This window comes from Pimephales promelas, chromosome 17, assembly GCF_988280905.1.
Source record: "Pimephales promelas chromosome 17, fPimPro1.hap1.1, whole genome shotgun sequence".
In the NCBI taxonomy this organism is placed as follows: domain Eukaryota; kingdom Metazoa; phylum Chordata; class Actinopteri; order Cypriniformes; family Leuciscidae; genus Pimephales; species Pimephales promelas.
In genome coordinates this window covers 4,262,349-4,281,274 of record NC_142785.1, presented here as the reverse complement: position 1 = coordinate 4,281,274, position 18,926 = coordinate 4,262,349, and the positions used below count along the sequence as shown (strand labels likewise).

The following is an 18,926-nucleotide window of genomic DNA, read 5'->3' as shown; positions in this document are numbered from 1 at the left end:
GAAATGAGAAATGGCAACACCGTCGGCTGATGGAAAAAACACGTGAAAGTGTGTGAAACTGTAGACGGTTGTGTAAAATAAAAAACACAAAGACTTCACAAAGCAAGTCTTACAATTAACAGCCTACACGAACACCCGTTTGATCGATCTGCAACAGAAATGCACATTAACACATATTTCCAAAAAAGAAAGAAATATGTTCTTCAATAATATTGGCTTATACAATTCATTCTCATAAATAAGATGGTAAACAGAACGAAATAATGTACAAAACTGATATTCTCGCCAATATGTCCGTCTAACGGAGCAGATTTAGCAATTAGATCAGTCAGTCAGATTGAAGATATATAGATAGATCGATAAATTGATAGATGTATCATGTAGGCCTATTATTTGTCCACTGGGGAAAGTCGTTTTCATCGTAAAAATATCTAAATCAGCTACAGAATCATGGTATTCATGCATATGCCTTTAGTTTATTTTATTTTTGATAAAATAACGTATGACGTCTCAACCATTCAGAAAGCTGCAAGAAATTACATTTGCGCTGAACTATTTTCCATTTAGATTATAACCGACATCCGTAGCTTGTCAGATGCAGAAAATGGATGTAAATAAAATGCTCCATCACAATGCGTATAATGACGCAGAGTGGCTGATCTTGAGCTCTTAGAAGATGTGGCGATTAAATGGAAGGATTCGGAGTGAACGCATCATCTTCACAACAAAAGGTGTGGAAAGATATATTATTTATTGAAGAATTCCCTCATTGTGCAATTTATTTCAGTTTAGACAGTCTTGATTTCGCCCAACTCCTTGGCCCTCTCTAATTGAATTAATGACTAGACGCTTTTTTGCCTCGACTTTGAAGTCCGACCATTTCTTTTTTATTTTGGCCACAGTCCGAGGTTGTGAGGCTACAGCATTTACGGCGTCTGCAACCTTTTGCCACTCAAGTGCCTTTTTGGCATTAGTAATGCCCACACTGTGCCCTCCAAACAACATTTTTCTCCTCTTTTCCACCTCGCCAACGATAACTTCTACTTCACATTGAGTGAAGTTACGTTTTTTGTTAATTCCTCTCTGTGTTTAACATGATTTCGCAATTGATGAATTTAACTTGTGGGCGTTTCACGGACTATTTATGGGCAACTATGGGCGTGACACGAAGCCGCAAAAGCTGCGCTACATTTAGAATTGATTGTGATTTATTAAGGGAAAAATGCGTAGGATGTACGTGCGCACGGTTTTATAAATACGAATATTTCTGTGCGTACGCACGTCCTATGTTTCATCCGTACGCCACTTCTGACGCAAATCCTACGCAAAGTTTTATAAATGAGGCCCCAGAACAGTCAAGAGTGTCTCAATATGGTTTGTGTCACAGAGAGCTCGGCTGCATCTTCCTCTGGTCTCATCCGTGCCCTCTCTCCAGAATATTAAGGAACTGCATGTCCCATCTCTCCCTCTGATCCATCCCTGCCTAGTTTATTTGATTATCCCAATCTGCATCACCCGTTCCCCATTATTGCCCCTTCATCTGGACTTTGTCTCTCATTGTGACATTGCGAAGTCTTGATTTGCTCTGCTGTCATTACCGAGCGTTTATCTAGCGTGCTCATTGGCTGCTCTACGGGGACTGCACAGCCTATCAGCGAGCTTGCTGGAAGGCTGTGCAGTTCCCGTAGAGTAGCCAATGAGCACGCTAGACAAACGCTCGGTAATGACAGCACAGCACGTCCAACGCTCGCGTCCTCTTTGCGCCCTGGCCCGCCAAAATAGGCGTGGCTTAGCGTATAAAAACAGGGCTCAGAGGCTCTTTCTCTGATTTTTCATCTCTTCAGCAAAGCTGTTCGCATCGTTGGATCTTGAGAAGCCTCGTCGCCATTTAAACGGCGACAGCCAGTTAGGACAACAGCACAAAGTGCACCGTGCAGCAAAACAGTGCTACCAAAGATAACGCGCGCGCTCCTCCGGTTCAGTTTCTCGACCCCGCTCGGTCCCGCGAACGTAACCCAAAGACCATTCTGCCTCTAGCTGCACATATAAAAGCATGGGAAGCTATCCCAGGGGTATCAGAATGGGTGCTGAGCACTAAAAAGCAGGGCTATGTACTACAATTCGCTCGCAGTCCCCCTTGCTTCCGAGCTTGGACAGCGATGATAGTGAATGCAGAAGTAGCACACCTACTACAAAAGGAAATAGCAAAGCTACTGTGCAAAGGGGCCATAGAACTAGTACCGCCTTCTCTGAGTGAGTCAGGCTTCTACAGCCATTAATTTCTCATACCCAAGAAGGACGGGGCTTTCAGACCCATACTGGAATTGTGGATTGTGAACAAAGCTCTAATGAAAAGACCGTTCAAAATGCTTACAACCAGACAACTCATCTCGCACGTTCGGACTGGTTTATATCTCTCGATCTGAAAGATGCTTATTTCCAGATCCAGATAATACCCCGTCACAGGCCATTCTTGAGATTCGCCTTCGACGGTCGGGCTTATCAATACACCGTCCTACCGCCTGTCTTTAGCACCCCATACTTCGCAAATTGCATAGACGCGGCGCTTGCCCCTTGATAAACCAGGGTGTGCGGATTCTGACCTATCTGGACGATTGGCTGATTCTAGCACAGTCAGAGACAGAATTGGTGTCTCACAGAGCTGCGCTCCTCAGTCATCTGAAAAGCCTAGGTCTCAGGGTCAACTGGACCAAGAGCTCATTACTCAGTCTATTTCCTTTAGGAATAGAACTGGACTCCTTGGCCATGACAGCTTGTTTATCAGCACAGCACACGCACTGTGTTCAGTGACTGGCCGCATCATTCATGAAGGGCAGCATTTTCCCTCTGGAGGAATTCCAGAGGATTTTGGGCTACATGGCTTCATCCTCGACGGTACTTCAGCTAGGTTACTGCGCACGCTGCAACACTGGCTGGCGGTGTCGCATTGAATTTGGAGGTCGGGTCATGTGAGAATCAGAGTGACTCAGAGCTGTTTGACAGCTCCGCAGCCCTGGTTAGCGACCGACTGGTACCAGCGGGGAGTTGTTGCATTCTGGAAGGTCATCTCGACGGATGCGCCCAACTCAAGTTGGGGCGCTACCCTCAAAGGCAGACCAGGTTTTGGTCTATGATCAAACCGGGATAAACTCCTTCATATAAACTGTCTGGAAATGAAAGCAGTCGAGAATGCGCTGAAATGCTTCCTCCAGTTCATCCAGGGCCACAGTTCGGACAACATATCGTTAGTGTCCTAGCTAAATCACCAGGGCAGTGTCAGATCCAGAAATCTCTGCAATCTGACAGAATGCCTCCTCGTTTGGTTCCAGTACCATCCTCGCTCGCCAAGAGCTGCGCATGTGCCAGGTTACCTAAACGAAGGTACAACAATGTTCCCTCGGGAGAATGGTCCCTTCACCCCCAGACAGTCCAATTATTATGGTGCCTGTTCGGCAAAGCAGAAGTCGACCTCTTTGCGTCGCAAGATAACACTCACTGCCCACAGTTCTTTTCAAAACACGAGGATGCGCTGGCCCAAACCTGGCCCTGTATACCTTCCCTCCAATATCTCTATAGCCACAGGTGATCAAGAGAATCAGGGAAACGCATCACTCAGTGCTCCTCATAGCACCGAAATGGGAGAGCCAGACTTGGTTTCCGAAGCTGACGCGGCTGTCACAGACAACCCGTTGCCAGTCTCGTTGAGAGCAGACCTTCTCTCTCAAGCTCGCGGCTCGATCTGGCATCCCCACTCAGAGCGCTGGTCTCTGCATGTGTGGTTGTTCAACGGATACCCATTGCCCTGTCGGATGCAGTGCTGAACACTATCATGCAGTCTAGAGCCCCTTCTACTAGAAGGCTCCACGCATCTAAATGGTCAGTGTTGTCTAAATGATGCACCGACAAAATCTGGACGCACGAAGATGTGGGGTCCCGCGGCTGTAAAGTTTCCTTCAAGAGCTGTTGGATAAGGGAAGATCCCCCTCCACGCTCAAAGTCTATGTGGCGGCAGTTGCAGCATTCTCAGAATCAATGTACGGCCAGTCAATAGGCAGAAACAAGCTCACCCTTTTTGAACCCCTAGAGCAAAAATACCTGTCACTCAAATAGGCCTGCAAGATAAATCGTTATAAAATCGAGATCTCGATTCACCCTGTTCACGATTTAATTTTTAAATGACTTCGATTTAAAAATAAAAAAATCGGCCTTTATTTTGAAGCGTGTATAGCCTACTACAGTGTGTGTGTGTGTGTGTGTGTGTCCAGACAAAGAAACACTCATAACAGAAAGTAGAATGGGGATAAAAAAAGAAGGCTGTCTATGAAGTAAATGTGTCTTATTAGTGGTAAATGTGGTGCGCGAGCACGAGAAATGTGCAGCGGCACAGACGCGCAAGCTGGTCGAGCACATCCCTTTAAACAGACATCAGTGGAAAGTTTGTAGTTCAGTCGGATGTCAATGGCAAAGAAAATTAAAATGAGTAATCTAGCTTATTATTAACGTCGTTATCTGACGAGAGAGAGCGCGCACTTCTGTTAAATGCTGCTGGTCATTCACGTTACGTGTTATTTGGATGAAAAGTAAATCGTATATGTAAGTAAAGTAAAACATGACCTGTTACCTGATTTATGTATAACGAGTGGTTCTCTAACGTAGACTCGTATTCTGGACATCACAGTGTTCCGGACACTAGACCGTTTTCTGCAAATTCTTTTAAATAAACGCTTAACGGTCATTGCATCTATATACATCCGTGTCATCTTTGCCTCGTCCTCTTTCACTTCCGACCGACCCAGCTTATAGTTCTTGAGATGTATGCGTTATATATTAGAAATGACTCTTTCTACCTGTCCGAAACACAGTGAGTAGAAATTTACAGCCGCCCAGAACACCTAGAGTCTACGTACATTATTACTGGGCGTTTGCAGGTCAAGAAGTTCAATGAACGCAAACATCCAAGAATACTGAATTAAATTGTCTTTCACGTCTTGCGCTTGTACGGACGAATTTACACAAAATATGTAAAAAATAAAGTCGTTTATAGTAAACAAAGTTTACTAGTAAACAAAATCGGTTGTATCTCAAGTGAATGTAAGTTAGCCATGTCCAAATGGGGTCCGTGCGTTCAGTCTTAAAGGGGCAGGAGTTTAATAAAACTGCTGCTGTGTTTTCATATTAATCAAAGGACAAAGAAATTACTCACTGCTCTAGTTAAATAGTCTACCCTTTTAAACTTTACAAAAATATCCATCTATATTTAATTTAAACAGTAATGAATATGCAATTTTTTCACATTTGATTACTTTCAAATGTATACCGATCTACTCTAAAAACACTGTTTATTTAATTTGCAGCTTTTCTTTGTTCTATTTTTGTATTTATTTGTCCTATTTATAATTCCATTATTTATTGTTATTTTGTTTTAAATACATTTAAAAATTACAACTGCAGTGACAATTCAGGGATCGGTTATTGAAGTCCTTGAAATCCAAAAAAGTAGTGCTTGAAAAGTCCTTGAAAGTCCTGGAATTTCATTTCACAGAATCTGTATGAACCCTAATTACACTTCTGAGAAAAAAATCGTGATATCAATTCTAAGCTAAAAAATCGTGATTCATATTTTTCCCAGAATCGTGCAGGCCTACACTCAAACCGTTTTTCTGATTGCTCTGTCATCAGTAAAACGTGTGGGGGATTTACACACGCTTTCTGTTAGCACCACGTGTCTCGAGCTTGGCCCGAATGACTCAAAACTCATCTTCAAACCTAGACATGGCTATGTTCCCAAAGTGGTCAGCACCCCATTTAGAGCTCAGGTTTTTATGTTTGTTGTTGTTAAAATACATTATCTTAAAGGTGCAATGTGTAAAAATTGATTATCTATTAACAGAAATGCATTATGACATCATTCTGTGTTTTTAGTGGTGTATTGTAACCACCCAGAGTTTGGTTCCTGGTTTTCTTTCTTAGTCTGTAATTCCACTACTATGCAGTAGGGGGCTCTAAGGTCAAGCTCCGTTGTATATAGCGATGTAGGAGAAGAAGTTAGGACAAGGGTGTGGAGAGAGAAGCATGGTTCTTCTCTTTATCCTCACACAATTTGTTTAGAGTCCAGATTGAGAAACTAGGGTTTCAAGCTCAATCAAGTAAGTGTTTTTCTTTCTATGATTTGTTATTTAAACTGAGGTTATTTCTGTGTAAGCTGTATTTTGTTTGTTTTGGGGGAAGGGGTTTTGGCTATTGTTTGGTTTAAAAACAACATCTAATTCAAGTATGTATTTGTTTTATTTGTAGAAGGACTTTTTGAATATCATCTGTTGGTCATGTTCGATGAGTCTCAAGGCTGCTATTCGACTTGAACAAGAGAATTCTATACCTTAAGGATAGTGTTTTCAAAGCTTGACTGTGGTCATATGGGTTTTGAGATCATCGTGGATTACTCCTTGTAACTGCTTCACCTCTATCACTGGAGATTATTGCTCTGCTCGCCTCACTGCAAATGAAACCATTGACTCTATGATACCAAACATTGGATGGACTCTATGGATTGCAGCACAATGAAAATCTAAGGTTTTCCGCTAAGGTTTATTTGTAGCCTACTGCTACTCATCAAACAGTGTTGCATTAGTGTGAATCCATGGGGTATGTCATTGTATTTTCAGTGTTGGCTGGGTGATCTACATGTAAATACTTTTGTGTGTGTCATCGAATATAAAGTGAAAGGATTTCCATTGGAGTATTGAGGTTTATGGTTTATCTTTCACTGTTTCTTCACTCTTTATATATCTCATAAAGTTTGGCCTGTGGGATCCCCCCTCAAAAGTATCTTGTAGCTTGTCTCACTAGGAGTGAATAGGTAGACGGTTACAGAATGGCGCCCGAACAGGGACCTGAAGGCCATCGAGATTTTTAATTAGAGTGTTTTTCACAGTTTTTGTGGTCACCTAGAGCAATCAAACTGTCATCTGCCATGGATAGGGAGGAGTCTGTACCTATTGAAGATTTTACCTCTGAAGCTTTCATTGCCAGAAGAGAACCGCTGAAAGAGTTGATAAATACCTTCAGTGAGTTGTATCTTGACTCCGATGAGGAAAATGAAAGAATTGTGAGTAGTGTTCCTGAGGATGATTTTCTTCTACCTCCACCACCATTAGAAATGGATGAAGAGGCAGACTGCAATCTTTATTCATCAGTGACATCCTTAAATGAACGTATTGCTAAATTAGAAGGTCATATGGCAACCATCACACAGGAGGTGGCTGAGCAAGTTTCTTGGGATCACTTTGATAAACAATGTAAAAAAATGGAAGATAAGATGACATATCATGTCCAGCGGGAGTGTGAGAGGGTTAAACTACAAATGGAAATGTTAGTTAAGGATTTGGGACAGACCATGGTAGATTGTTTGAAAAGAAGAGATCAGCAGTGGGAGCAAAAATTTCAAGTGCTGAGAATGTCTTCATCTACTCCAAAAATACCAGAAGCCAAGCCACGATACTCCTCAGGATATGTTGCTCATTACTACTGCGAACAAAAACGTTTCACCCCCATGTAACCTACCGGTTGATCTCTCACAAATTGCCGCAGCTCAAAACAGCGATGGTGAGATCCAAGAACTAGTCGCTAAAGCAGAAAAACAAACCATTTTTGATATGGCCAGAGTTCATTATGTGGTGGAAAATGGTTTTCTATTTCGCAGTGTGCCGGATGGTAAAAAAGGGCAAAAACTCCAACTGATCATACCTTTGGCACTAAGGCAGTCCTTTCTGCAGTATACTCATGATAATCCTTTGAGTGGACATTTGGGGAAGCTCAAAACTCTACTCAGGCTACTTGAAACTGTGTACTGGCCTAGTATCAGGGCGGATGTATGGAAGCACTGTAAAGAATGTCAAACATGTCAAAAATACAAACCTTCCATGACTAAGGCATCAGGTCTGCTACAAAGTACTCCTATCGTTGAACCTGGATATATGTTGGGAGTGGATCTTATGAGGCCTTTCCCGAAGAGCAATAAACAACATGAGTACCTTCTAATTGTCATTGACTACTTCACCAAGTGAGTAGAGTTATTTCCTTTGAGGACGGCTAGAGCATCTCACATTGCCAAAATCTTAATAGATGAGATTTTTACTAGATGGGGAATAGTGGTGCAACGGATCATCACTGATCCGTGATCCGTTCGGATCAATGTCTTCGGTTCGGCACACACGTGATCCGCGGATTGATTATGAAAAAAAAAAACGTGCGCATGTTGTTCAGTCAACGCACAGCTTCGTCATAGCGAGCGGAGGAACGGAGAAGCTTGAACGCCCCGCGTCATTTCAGGGCTCCAGACCAGACTGCGACCAAAATTTGAGAGTGTGCGACTGAATTTTACATCCAGTCGCACATGTGCGACCAGTAAATTTGCCACACGTTAAACGCATGGTAAAGCGGTGCGTCAATGAATCCGTGACAAGAATAGCGCGCGTAAACATCTGTGGGAGGGAGACGGAGACAAATATCACAACCTGATGTGCGTCTGAGCAATCAACGATCTATCGACTCGTTAGTCGTTGCCTAGCAGCGAATGCAAACAAAATGAAAGTGGAACGAAAATACGCTACTCATTTATGATTAGGACCGTGGAGCAGCAGCAGCGATCCATTGACAAAATAAAGCCCCGAACTTGACAGTCGCGGGCCGATCTCGCTCACGCAACACTGTTACTAGGAGATCCAGTGAAGAAATCCATTGAATTCGCCTCAGAATTAATAACATCAACACCACGAGATCCAGTGAGAAACACTCCGATTCGGCGCAGGTTTCTGTTATAAACCATATCAGATCAAACAGATGACGTGAGAAACACTTATAGAAGGCTTTCAGTCCACAAATCAGCCTATATATGATAAGAAATAGTCAAATGCTTACAAGTAGCCTACTACACATCTTTTCCCAGCACTTCAATAATATCATAAATAAATGTTTTATTTTTTTGAATTTTTTATGTGATTACCAACACATTTTTTGTTTATCCTTTAAAGATTGTCCTAAAAGGAAAAAAGTACGATGATATTTTCACTACTTTTATTAATTGATATTAAGACATTATGAATGATAATAACTAAGTTAATTTCATCTAAATTAAGCTTAGTGATTTATTGTCAGCCCCAGTGCTACCAGAATTTATTTATTTTTTTTGTAGAACTCGCTGTGAGTTCTCATTTGAGGTGATGCTGCCCTCAACTTTCAGTCTGGAACCCTGTGAAGTTAAAATAAAACAGAATATCATAATGTTAAGTCTATTTATTATTAAATAATTTGTCAGTAGGCTATTACAGTTATTTTGGGGGAATTTTTTTTATATTTTTTTTTGCTGATCCGAAAAATGATCCGATCCGTGACCCTGATCCGAGAAACGATCCGATCCGTGAGTTTTTCTGTGGGATCCCCCCTCAAAAGTATCTTGTAGCTTGTCTCACTAGGAGTGAATAGGTAGACGGTTACAGTATAGAGAGCTTACTTAATAAACCGTAATGTTTTTATTACCTTAGAATGAGACATTTAGGTATATCTACATAGGTTTGATCCTATTAAGAAGAAACTCCGAGAGCTGGAAATCAAATACTCGCTTCAGTATCCTGCAACACTGAGGGTAACCGTGGATGGTAAGGTTGCCACTCTTCGTACCCCCGCGGAGGTGGAAGGCTTTCTTCAGGAGACTTCCATGGGACCTTCGTAATACTGCATGAGCTTTATTCCTGAACATTTTCTTTCTTTCTTTATTTAAATACTTCTCTTTGATGATCCTATTGACAGTATTTTTTCTGTTTGAATCAGATCTTAAATAGCCGAACTGCTAATTTGAGTTAACTTGCTTCGGTACTTAGTATTTTTGGTTTTTCAGGGTCTGATGCGGGCAGCAGGACACTTGCAGCTGAATTAACGTGACATTTATTTGTCGCAAATCATATTGCCGTAATCTCATGACGATTATACTACCTAAATGTCTGATAATAAGACTGTTATAAACTACTGCCTTGTCTTTGACCTGAGTGAATTTTTGCGAATTGCTTATTACTTTTGACTGGTATATAATTTACTGATGCTGCATATACGTGCATGTATATTTAGATGGGTTTGTATATGTGTATACTATAAAATATAACTGTATTTTTTTCCCAGTGAGGGGTGGGATGCTTAAGGCTTTGATCATCAATATGAATTTAGTTTATTATTAATTCCTAGTCCATTTAACTAAATGCAAAACAGACTGAGCTTGGCTAATTTTTTATTTTATTTAGATTATGTCTTTATGTAGAAATGTGTATGAGTGTGTAAGCTCTCTTTTCTACCTTTTTACTGCTAGTCTTACTACTGTTATGCTCGTCTTTCGGACTGTTATCATTTCAAGACTGTACTATGAACTTCAGTAAAGGTATGTATATCATTCATCTGAATATCAGAAGTTTACTACCTAAGATTGATCTATTAAGAGCTTGGCTTACTTATAATAAACCTAATGTAATCACAATTTCTGAGACCTGGCTTAATAGTACGATATCTGATGATGATATAAAACTTGGCAACTATGTTTTATATAGAGCTGATCGTGATTCTAGAGGAGAAGGAGTGGCTACATATATTTCCTCAACGGTAGTCTCAGAACTTGCTACACCAAAGGAGAATCCCTTACATTTTGAAGTTCTATTTGTTAAAATAATTTTGCATAAAAATAAACAAATAATAATAGGTAATATTTATAGACCCCCCCAAAGCCCCAGTTGAATCTACTAAAAATATTATATCAACTATTAATTCTCTTGATGCTCATACTGAAATGATAATTCTGGGTGATTTTAATAATAATTGGCTAGCAGGCTCATGCAGGCAAGATCGTAATTTATTTAGTAGTTCAAATTTAACACAAAATTATAACAGAACCTACCAGATCGGATTCTAAATCAACATCCCTATTAGACTGGATCCTAGTCTCACATCCAGGTAGGCTACTTTCATCAGGAGTTTCCGTTTAGTGATCATTCCAAGATCTACTGTGTCTGGAAAATAACTATACCTCGACTACCTCCAAAATTAATTAGGGTCAGACAATCAAAAAATATTAATTCTGAACACTTTATCCAAGACATGATTAATATTACTTGGGATAGATTTCATTTAATCCCATCTGTAGAAGATGCTTGGAACTATTTTTATTCAGAAGTTACCAAAGTTATTGCTAAACATGCACCTTGGAAAATAATTAAAGTTAAGGGAAGACATTTGCCTTGGATAAATGCTGATTTAATAAATCTTTTCAAAGACAGAGATAGAGCTTGGAAAAAATACCGCTTAACAAGGGATCCTGCAGACTGGGATACTTATAAAAAGTTGAAGAATATATGCACAACAAAAACGTGTCATGCAAAAGCAAACTACTTCAAGGACTGCCTAGCGACCGATTACAACAATCCCAAAGTATTTTGGGAAAAAATTAATAATTGAACTAATTTTTAATCTAAAAAACAAGCTAATTTTATTCGAATAAATAATGTAATTATCAATGACTCCTTTGCAATTGCTGATGCATTTAATCATTTTTTTCACCAAAGCGAGTTCTACTGATTTTTCTGTTCCTAATCCTAATTTTAATACTTCTAATCATATTTGCGAAAACTCCTTCTCCTTTGAATCCATCAGTGCAATAGAAGTCCAGCAAGTTATCGACAGCTTAGACTCAGATAGTAGTGCAGGGCCAGATGGGTTGGAAATCAAGTTCCTGAAAATGGCCTCACATGTCCTCTCTTATCATTTGTCTGCTTTATTTAACTTATCATTGACTACATGTACTACTCCACTATCCTGGAAACGTAGGCAGTGGATGTGTGTTTCTCAATAACTCCTTATCCATTTCAGGAGAAGCATGTATTCATGTCCTTGCATCAGAGGTGGTTTAATATATATGCTTCATCGGTGGTTTCACATCGATGCTATGCATGCATTTTGCACTGATGTTGATGGACTGAAACTGTTTTTGGCATGTATACTAATTGTATTTAGTGCGGTCTACAACGTTAAAGGTGCCATGTGTAAAATTTGAGGTTAAAATATCCAAAAAATGAGCTACACGCATCAAAAGGTTGATGATGTCATTAAAAAAATGACAAGTTATTGTGCTGCCGAGATATTAAGCTGAATTAGCACGCAAAATGACTAGCCCCGGCCCGGCAGGTGTCGTAATACGAGTTTTGGCCACAACTCAATTTCTGGAGGTATACTGCCCCCATCTGGTATGGAATATGGAGTATGATTTTATTTTATTTATTTTTTTCAGATGAGCTCATCTTTGTGTTTGTTGTCCTTCCATGGGTTAGTGTGGCTTTGGCATCTGTTCATCTGTGCATATTCATGACTTCTGCACTGGCTTTCTCTGTTGTCTGCTCTTTTTAGAGCATATATCATTGTATGCAGGGCACTGCCTTGTGGTTTGTGTCACAAATTTGACAAGTTGTCCTTTTGTTACAGCGTGGACAATTTCATTGTGTGACATGCCAACCTGTTGTATCTGTTCATTACCAGCTGCGGAGTTCGTATTTTTGCGCCTCTGCTTATATCGTCAATGGAGTGACCTTTTAGGTTGATTCTTAAAGCATCGAAAGAAGGACTGGCAATCAAGTTTGATTAAATGCATGCTTAAAACATGCATCTTGCTTTAGTAAGTGCTAAAGTTCTGGCTCAAGACATGATGTCGCCGATGATCTCTGTTGGTTTTTGTCTTTATTGCATGAGATGGAGCCCGTAGATTCTGAAGATCACATTTAACTTTAGTTGTTATTCAAAGAAATTCCACAAGGTGTCAGGCTTTCTCTTATCTGCATCACTGAGCCCACTTGCATTGAGTCGGTTTAATCCTTCATCTCCAGTGCCTCATCATGTTCACATGTTAACCTAGCTTGTTTTTCTGCATTTGTTATTTCTTCATCCTCCAGGTAAATATTTTTTTTATTGTTATTTAAATCATTAGTGCAAAACAGATCCAAGACAGAGAGCTATAAAGGCATCTAAATATAACACCATGAAATTACATGTTTTATTTGATTTTCTCTCAACAGATATTATCTGACTTGAAAAAAAAGGATTTAAAAGGCCTAGTCTTTATATTAGTATGAAATACTGCATTATTTGAAAAGAATATTTGTAAAAAAAAATTTTGTATTAATTTCAATGGCAAAAAAATAACTATAATTATTGCATAAATATTAATAAGAACCTTAAAATCCTCTCAAAATACAAAATAAAAAATATTATTGAACAAAATAAATTACATTGGTTTTACTGCGTGGAGCAATTTCAAAGAACAAGCGTGACTCCCAAATGTAGAGCACCAGAGGGTTGAAATGTAATAAGTAGTGCCACTACTTTACATTTACTTTATTAAAGCAATACAACTTATAATATTTGAGTACTTTGTATTACTTTTCTACATTTCTAACAAAGGTTTTCAACTGTTAATTATCTTCAAACATTTAAATCATGCAAGGGTAACCAGTAGTACTCAACACTGTCAGACTTTCAAAATCCTTCATCACTTGAATTAAGATTAAAATCATTTAATGTTAAAGCAAGGCCGCCATAAAAATCACACTTTAGCACCTCTATTTACTTTGAGATTGTTCTGGGCTTTCTGAATAATTTTTATTTTATTTTTTCCAGCGCTGGAACACATTTTTATCATAGTGGAAACTCTCAGACAGATTGGAGCTGAAAGCTTTCAGCATCAATGTGGATTGATGTAATTGGCCGGTGCAGTGCGAGGCAAATTCAAACAAGAGAGCCAATCAGAATTGCATCGCTTTACTAAATGGCCTTAAAATAACAGGAGGCCATGTGCACATCAAAAAAAAATAAAACAGGCAAAGCAACAAATTAATTGTTAATTAAACACATCCTAGATTTTTACAGAACATATTCAGAATAAACCCCCTTTTAAATCATTAAGATTTTTGATGATAACCAGTATAATTGTTCGCTATGTGCAGAGCCTCCCTCCCCAAAAGGCTACTAAACTGTGGTTGACTGTGGTTGTGTTTTTGTTCTTCCTGTCTTAGCAGGTTATTTTGCTTTTTCATTATGAGTGGTTATATTGCTCTCACCTTGATGCTTTCTGCATCACCTTGTAGCCAAAGGCACCATTTTGTCTCTGTGGGGATGAAGGTGCAGTGAAGGTTTTCCAGGAAACAGGGTCAATGTTAAAAGCCATCATCACCGACTGAGATGCTAAAGTGTTCAGAAGTGATAAAAAAAGACTGTCAAACAGTTTCTAGTTGCTAAATCAATTAAAATGTACAAAATTGAAATTTCCATTCCTGCTTGCTCATTGGTCAATACAGCATTGCAGCCATGCTAAAATACATGATAGTAACAGATGCCAAACATCAGTTCAGCAGCTGTCGGTTATTTCACTGTGTAGCACCAATAGAGGCGATTGACAAAAACTAACACAACACATAACAAAGGTAACCAGTGGCGGAGCCAGGCAATGTAAACCTTCGGGGCTTAGCCCAAACCTAGGGGGGTCCGGGGGAGATTTTTTTCCCGCTAAATGCACTATTTTTCAGGCTGTTTGAGATAATAGAATGCCTAAAAGGCATCTACGGTCATCTAATGTTACATGTTACGGACATATTTTATCATGGTACAGTTCAGTCTATTATTGATTTTTATTTCCACTTCCCTTTTATTCAAAGAGACGGAACTATTTGCACTGTATTTATCATTGGGGAATACATCATGCTAAAATAATCTGTCATATGTAGGCCTACTGTGGCTTACATTACTGGGGTCGCTTGCAAGTCGCAGCAGCATGAGTTGACCAGCAACATATTTCTGCTTCAAATATTGTAGTAGTTGATAGTGAGTGGTGGTTTCAGACATTATCTGGTAACACTTTATTTGAAGGGGTGTGCATAAGACTGACATGACACTGTCATAAACATGACTTAACACCGTCATGAACATGAAGGAGTCTTTATGAATGTTTTTGACTGTTGTCATTAAGCGCCATTCGGTGAATTATGACACTTTTAACCCTTGTGCATCCTTATGGACATTTTTGTCCTTTTCAGTTTTGTTTTTTTGATCACTTTGCCTTTGTTAAAGCTAACTGCAAAAAATTGGCACAGGTGTGTATTTTTATTGGAATTTTACTATTTCACTGTCATTTTCTTAAAAAAAATATTTTTTGCATTAGGTACAAATAATACTTCCTCTCAGCGCCTTTTGGACAAAAATGTCCCCATTGAAACCCATTAAAACTGCAATTTTTAATCCCCGGTTCAGTTAACTATAAAATTATGCAATCTTTGTTAAGAGGCTTTCATTCTGTTGGCAAGGCTTCACATTTTTATTTTTTACTATTTTTTTTTATCAGATGGTGCCATTTTTTTAAGTTTGGCCTATAAAACAAATATCGCTTTATTCCTGTTTTCTGCTTCGGCATACTACAGAGCCAACTGGATAAATTATGCAACGATATTTGTGTGGGTGTGTTGGTATGGATGTCAGAGTGTGGTTAGTATGTGTGTTATAAAAAAAAATATGTGTGTGTTTGTAATACTGAGAGAGAAAAACTGCTAATAAATCCATTCACTGTGAGCACCAGTGAGGTTTGCTGGCACCCAATGGGGAAAATATGTTACTACGCCCAAACAAACTGTTACCGAAAGCTATTTTTTTTTAGATATCATCCTCAAATTTGGAACACAGCCTATTTATATTTATGGCTTTGATTTTATTGCAGTTTTTGAGTTGAACCTGATTTATAAAATATATATTTTATATAAAATATTTTTTATAAATAATGTTCATAAACATACCTATATAACTTTTTTTGGATTTACTTATCATTATTTTTTTACTTCAGCAATAATCTGCAAAGGGTCTTCTTTAAAATGATACCAAACTTAAGTCTGTGCTCCGAAGCGTCACATTTTTATGACAGTTTTTTGACATGGACATTTTTGTCCTCTACCTATGTGTAACTTTTTTTAATTGATGCACAAGGGTTAATGCAAAGTTGGCATTGTTTAAAATGTCTTAAAGACATTTTAAACAATGTCATCTTTGCATTAAAAGTGTCATAATTTACTGAATGACACTTAATGACAACAGTCATAAACATTAAAAAAAGACTCCTTCATGTTTATTGCAGGTGTTAGGCTATGTCATGTTTATGACAGTGTCATGTCAATCACACCCCTTCAAATAAAGTGTTACCCATTATTTTATAGTGCATTATTAGTGTATTATTATAGTGCATTTGTCAGTGCCACATCCGTGACTCTTCTGCCTGACAGAAAGAAAAGCTCGTACTGAAGGCGGAGCGCCGCCCACATGTGCAAATTAAATATGGAACCCAGAGCGGCTCTGATGGAACCCATAAACCGATTTGTAAACCACAAACGAAAAATCGAGCCAAAATCAAATGTTTGCGTTTTTTAAACAACTAATAAAAAACTTATTAAAAAAAGTAAAAAAAAAAAAAAAAATCTTAGTTTATTTTTAAAAAACGAATAAACGGGATGGTTTTCATTTTGACCAAAAGATACATGGACCCTTAAGCCAAATTAGCCGCCCAGACCCAGAAAACAACGTTTGTTTGGTTTCCTCTGAAGTGTAGGCTACTTGTTTTTTTGTTTTTTTTTAATACGAATATGTGTGAAGTTTGAGTGTGAAAAGCGTGAAGGCAGAAAGCTCATTAGAGACAGAATTGGACAGAAGGGCATTTAAGAAGAATATTGTGCATACTTGCTGCAATGTATTCTTGCCATAATAGACAGTTTTTCATCCTCATTTACATTTAATATCTGGTCATATGCTACTACTTTAGAAAGACGGTCATGGTTTTGAACTTATGAGGTCCAAATGTCTAATTTTTTTTAAGATCAACAATGCCTTTGAATGTAAATATACAATAAAGTTAAAACTGAAAGAGCTTTAAACTTAATTTCTACAGTGATATATTGTGTTTTTTAAATCTATTAATGTACATGACATGATTAATGATAACATAATTAATGCAATTCATTTCACTGCTTTATATTTGAACAAATTTAGACTATAGAGAATGTAAAGCCAGATGATGATCAAATCTCATTGCCATTCCCTGTTTTCAAATCGTACAAAAGTGAGCAAAAAGATTTACAAAAGAGTGGAAATAGGCAGCTATGAGGAAACGATGGTGTGTTCAAAATAACTAGGCTAATAAAACTTAGAGAAGAAAATAAATAAATATCATACCACATAAGATGCATAATCTGATACAGAAGTTCTGGTCCATAATATAATCTCAAGATTATAGAGAATGGTCAGGGGATCTCTGGATAATCCGTAATTCGTTTATAACGTTAATTATAAAATGAAAATTCCGTTTTTCTGTTTTTTGTTTCAAATAGAAAAACCAAAGAAATAACCGTTTTTGCTGTCGGAATAAAAAAACGAAAAACCAATTAAAAACTGCCCATTTTTCGTTTTTTGGAAATCATTTTATCGTTATTCCTTTTTAAACAAAGAATGAAGTGAGTCTTTGAACTTCTGTCAATTCGTTTTTCGTTTATAAAGAAAAAACGGAAGTCACGTCCTTTTTTGGAAGCGAATATAACCGGAAAGTTGAAACACTTTCAAAATAAAAGTAACTTTAGTTAGCTAGGTGATTGTAGAATAAAACTGAACTAATGTAACTTTTTTTTTTAGTAAAACTAAAGTAGCACTGGGTGTAAAAAACCCTTTAGTTAACTGAAATAAAAAATAAAACTAATAAAATAATAACTCTGGCTGTTTCTAAACATTTCTAAATCATTGCTGGTGAATACAGTGAAGCACGGCTCTGCATTGTAACTCTTTCACTATATGCCCTAAAATTATTTACAAGCATAGTGGGTGAATGAAGACTAAAACCTACTGTAAATGTTATAAGGTTAAGTACTTTTATACATTTATATAGTTCCTCCTCCAGATTGTGGTTATTATAGCCTCTGCAGTGGACAGATGTACAGTGCCCTCCACAATTATTGGCACCCCTGTTTAAGATGTGGTCGAGGACTTTTAAAAATTCTCCCTTTTTTTTAAACAACATAGAACCCAAATGCAAAAAAAGAGAAAAATCCAACCTTTTATTTAAGTACATTACTTTGGTGGTAAATTTTTTTTTTAAATTTAGAAAAATAAAAACTTCAAATCATGTGTCCCACAATTATTGGCACCCCTAACAATTCCGCTGAAAAATGTAATTGATTTTAAAAATATATATATTTTCTGTAGTTGCTAATGTTGGTCAGGATATCTAGGAACTTTTAATTAGTAATTCATGACTTCCTATTTCCCTGGGGTATAAATATGACATGACACAGAGGCCTAATTCTCTTACCCATTTGTCAACATGGCAAAGACAAGAGAACACACCATTCAAGTAAGGCAGATGTGTGTTGACCTTTATAAGTCAGGCAATGGCTACAAGAAAATAGCCACTCACCTTATCTTGCCCGTATCTAAAGTTAGAGGAATCATTAAGAAGTTTAAAACAACTGGAACAGTGACAAACAAGGCTGAAAGAGGTCCCAAGTTTATCTTACCACAACGCACTGTGAGGAGGATGCTAAGAAAAGTAAAACAAAGTCCTAAGCTCACTGTCACAGAATTGCATCAAATAGTGGCATCTTGGGGTCACAAAATCTCCAAAACAACCATCAGACGCTCTCTACATGCCAACAAGATGTTTGGGAGGCATGCTAGGAAAAAGCCTTTTCTCACACACACTGACAAACGTAAACGTCTGGAGTTTGCCAAGCGGCACTGGGACTTCATCTGGGATCGTGTGCTTTGGTCGGATGAGACTAAGATTGAGCTTTTTGGCAACAAACACTCTAAGTGGATCTGGTGTAAAA

General features: G+C 38.2%; 1 protein-coding gene and 1 long non-coding RNA gene across 3 annotated transcripts in view; one reads left to right on the top strand and one right to left on the bottom strand.

Annotated features, from left to right (window-relative positions):
- Window positions 1-18,926, bottom strand: part of itgam.1 (integrin, alpha M (complement component 3 receptor 3 subunit), tandem duplicate 1) — a 48,519-nt gene that overhangs the window by 18,446 nt on the left and 11,147 nt on the right. The window contains exons 1-2 of one of the 2 annotated variants that reach the window (XM_089121790.1): window positions 17,284-17,426; window positions 14,139-14,262 (exon numbers count right to left, since the gene is read on the bottom strand). In XM_089121790.1, coding sequence (XP_088977916.1) covers window positions 14,139-14,262; window positions 17,284-17,323 — 164 coding nt within the window. In that variant the 5' untranslated portion in view covers window positions 17,324-17,426. Of the gene's footprint in view, window positions 1-14,138; window positions 14,263-17,283; window positions 17,427-18,926 lie in introns of those variants that run through there. The other variant, XM_089121789.1, reaches the window with a different exon arrangement.
- Window positions 5,974-10,021, top strand: LOC148971033 (uncharacterized). Its single transcript, XR_016146967.1, has 3 exons — window positions 5,974-6,146; window positions 6,295-6,856; window positions 9,481-10,021. It is a non-coding gene; the product is annotated as an uncharacterized LOC148971033 (long non-coding RNA).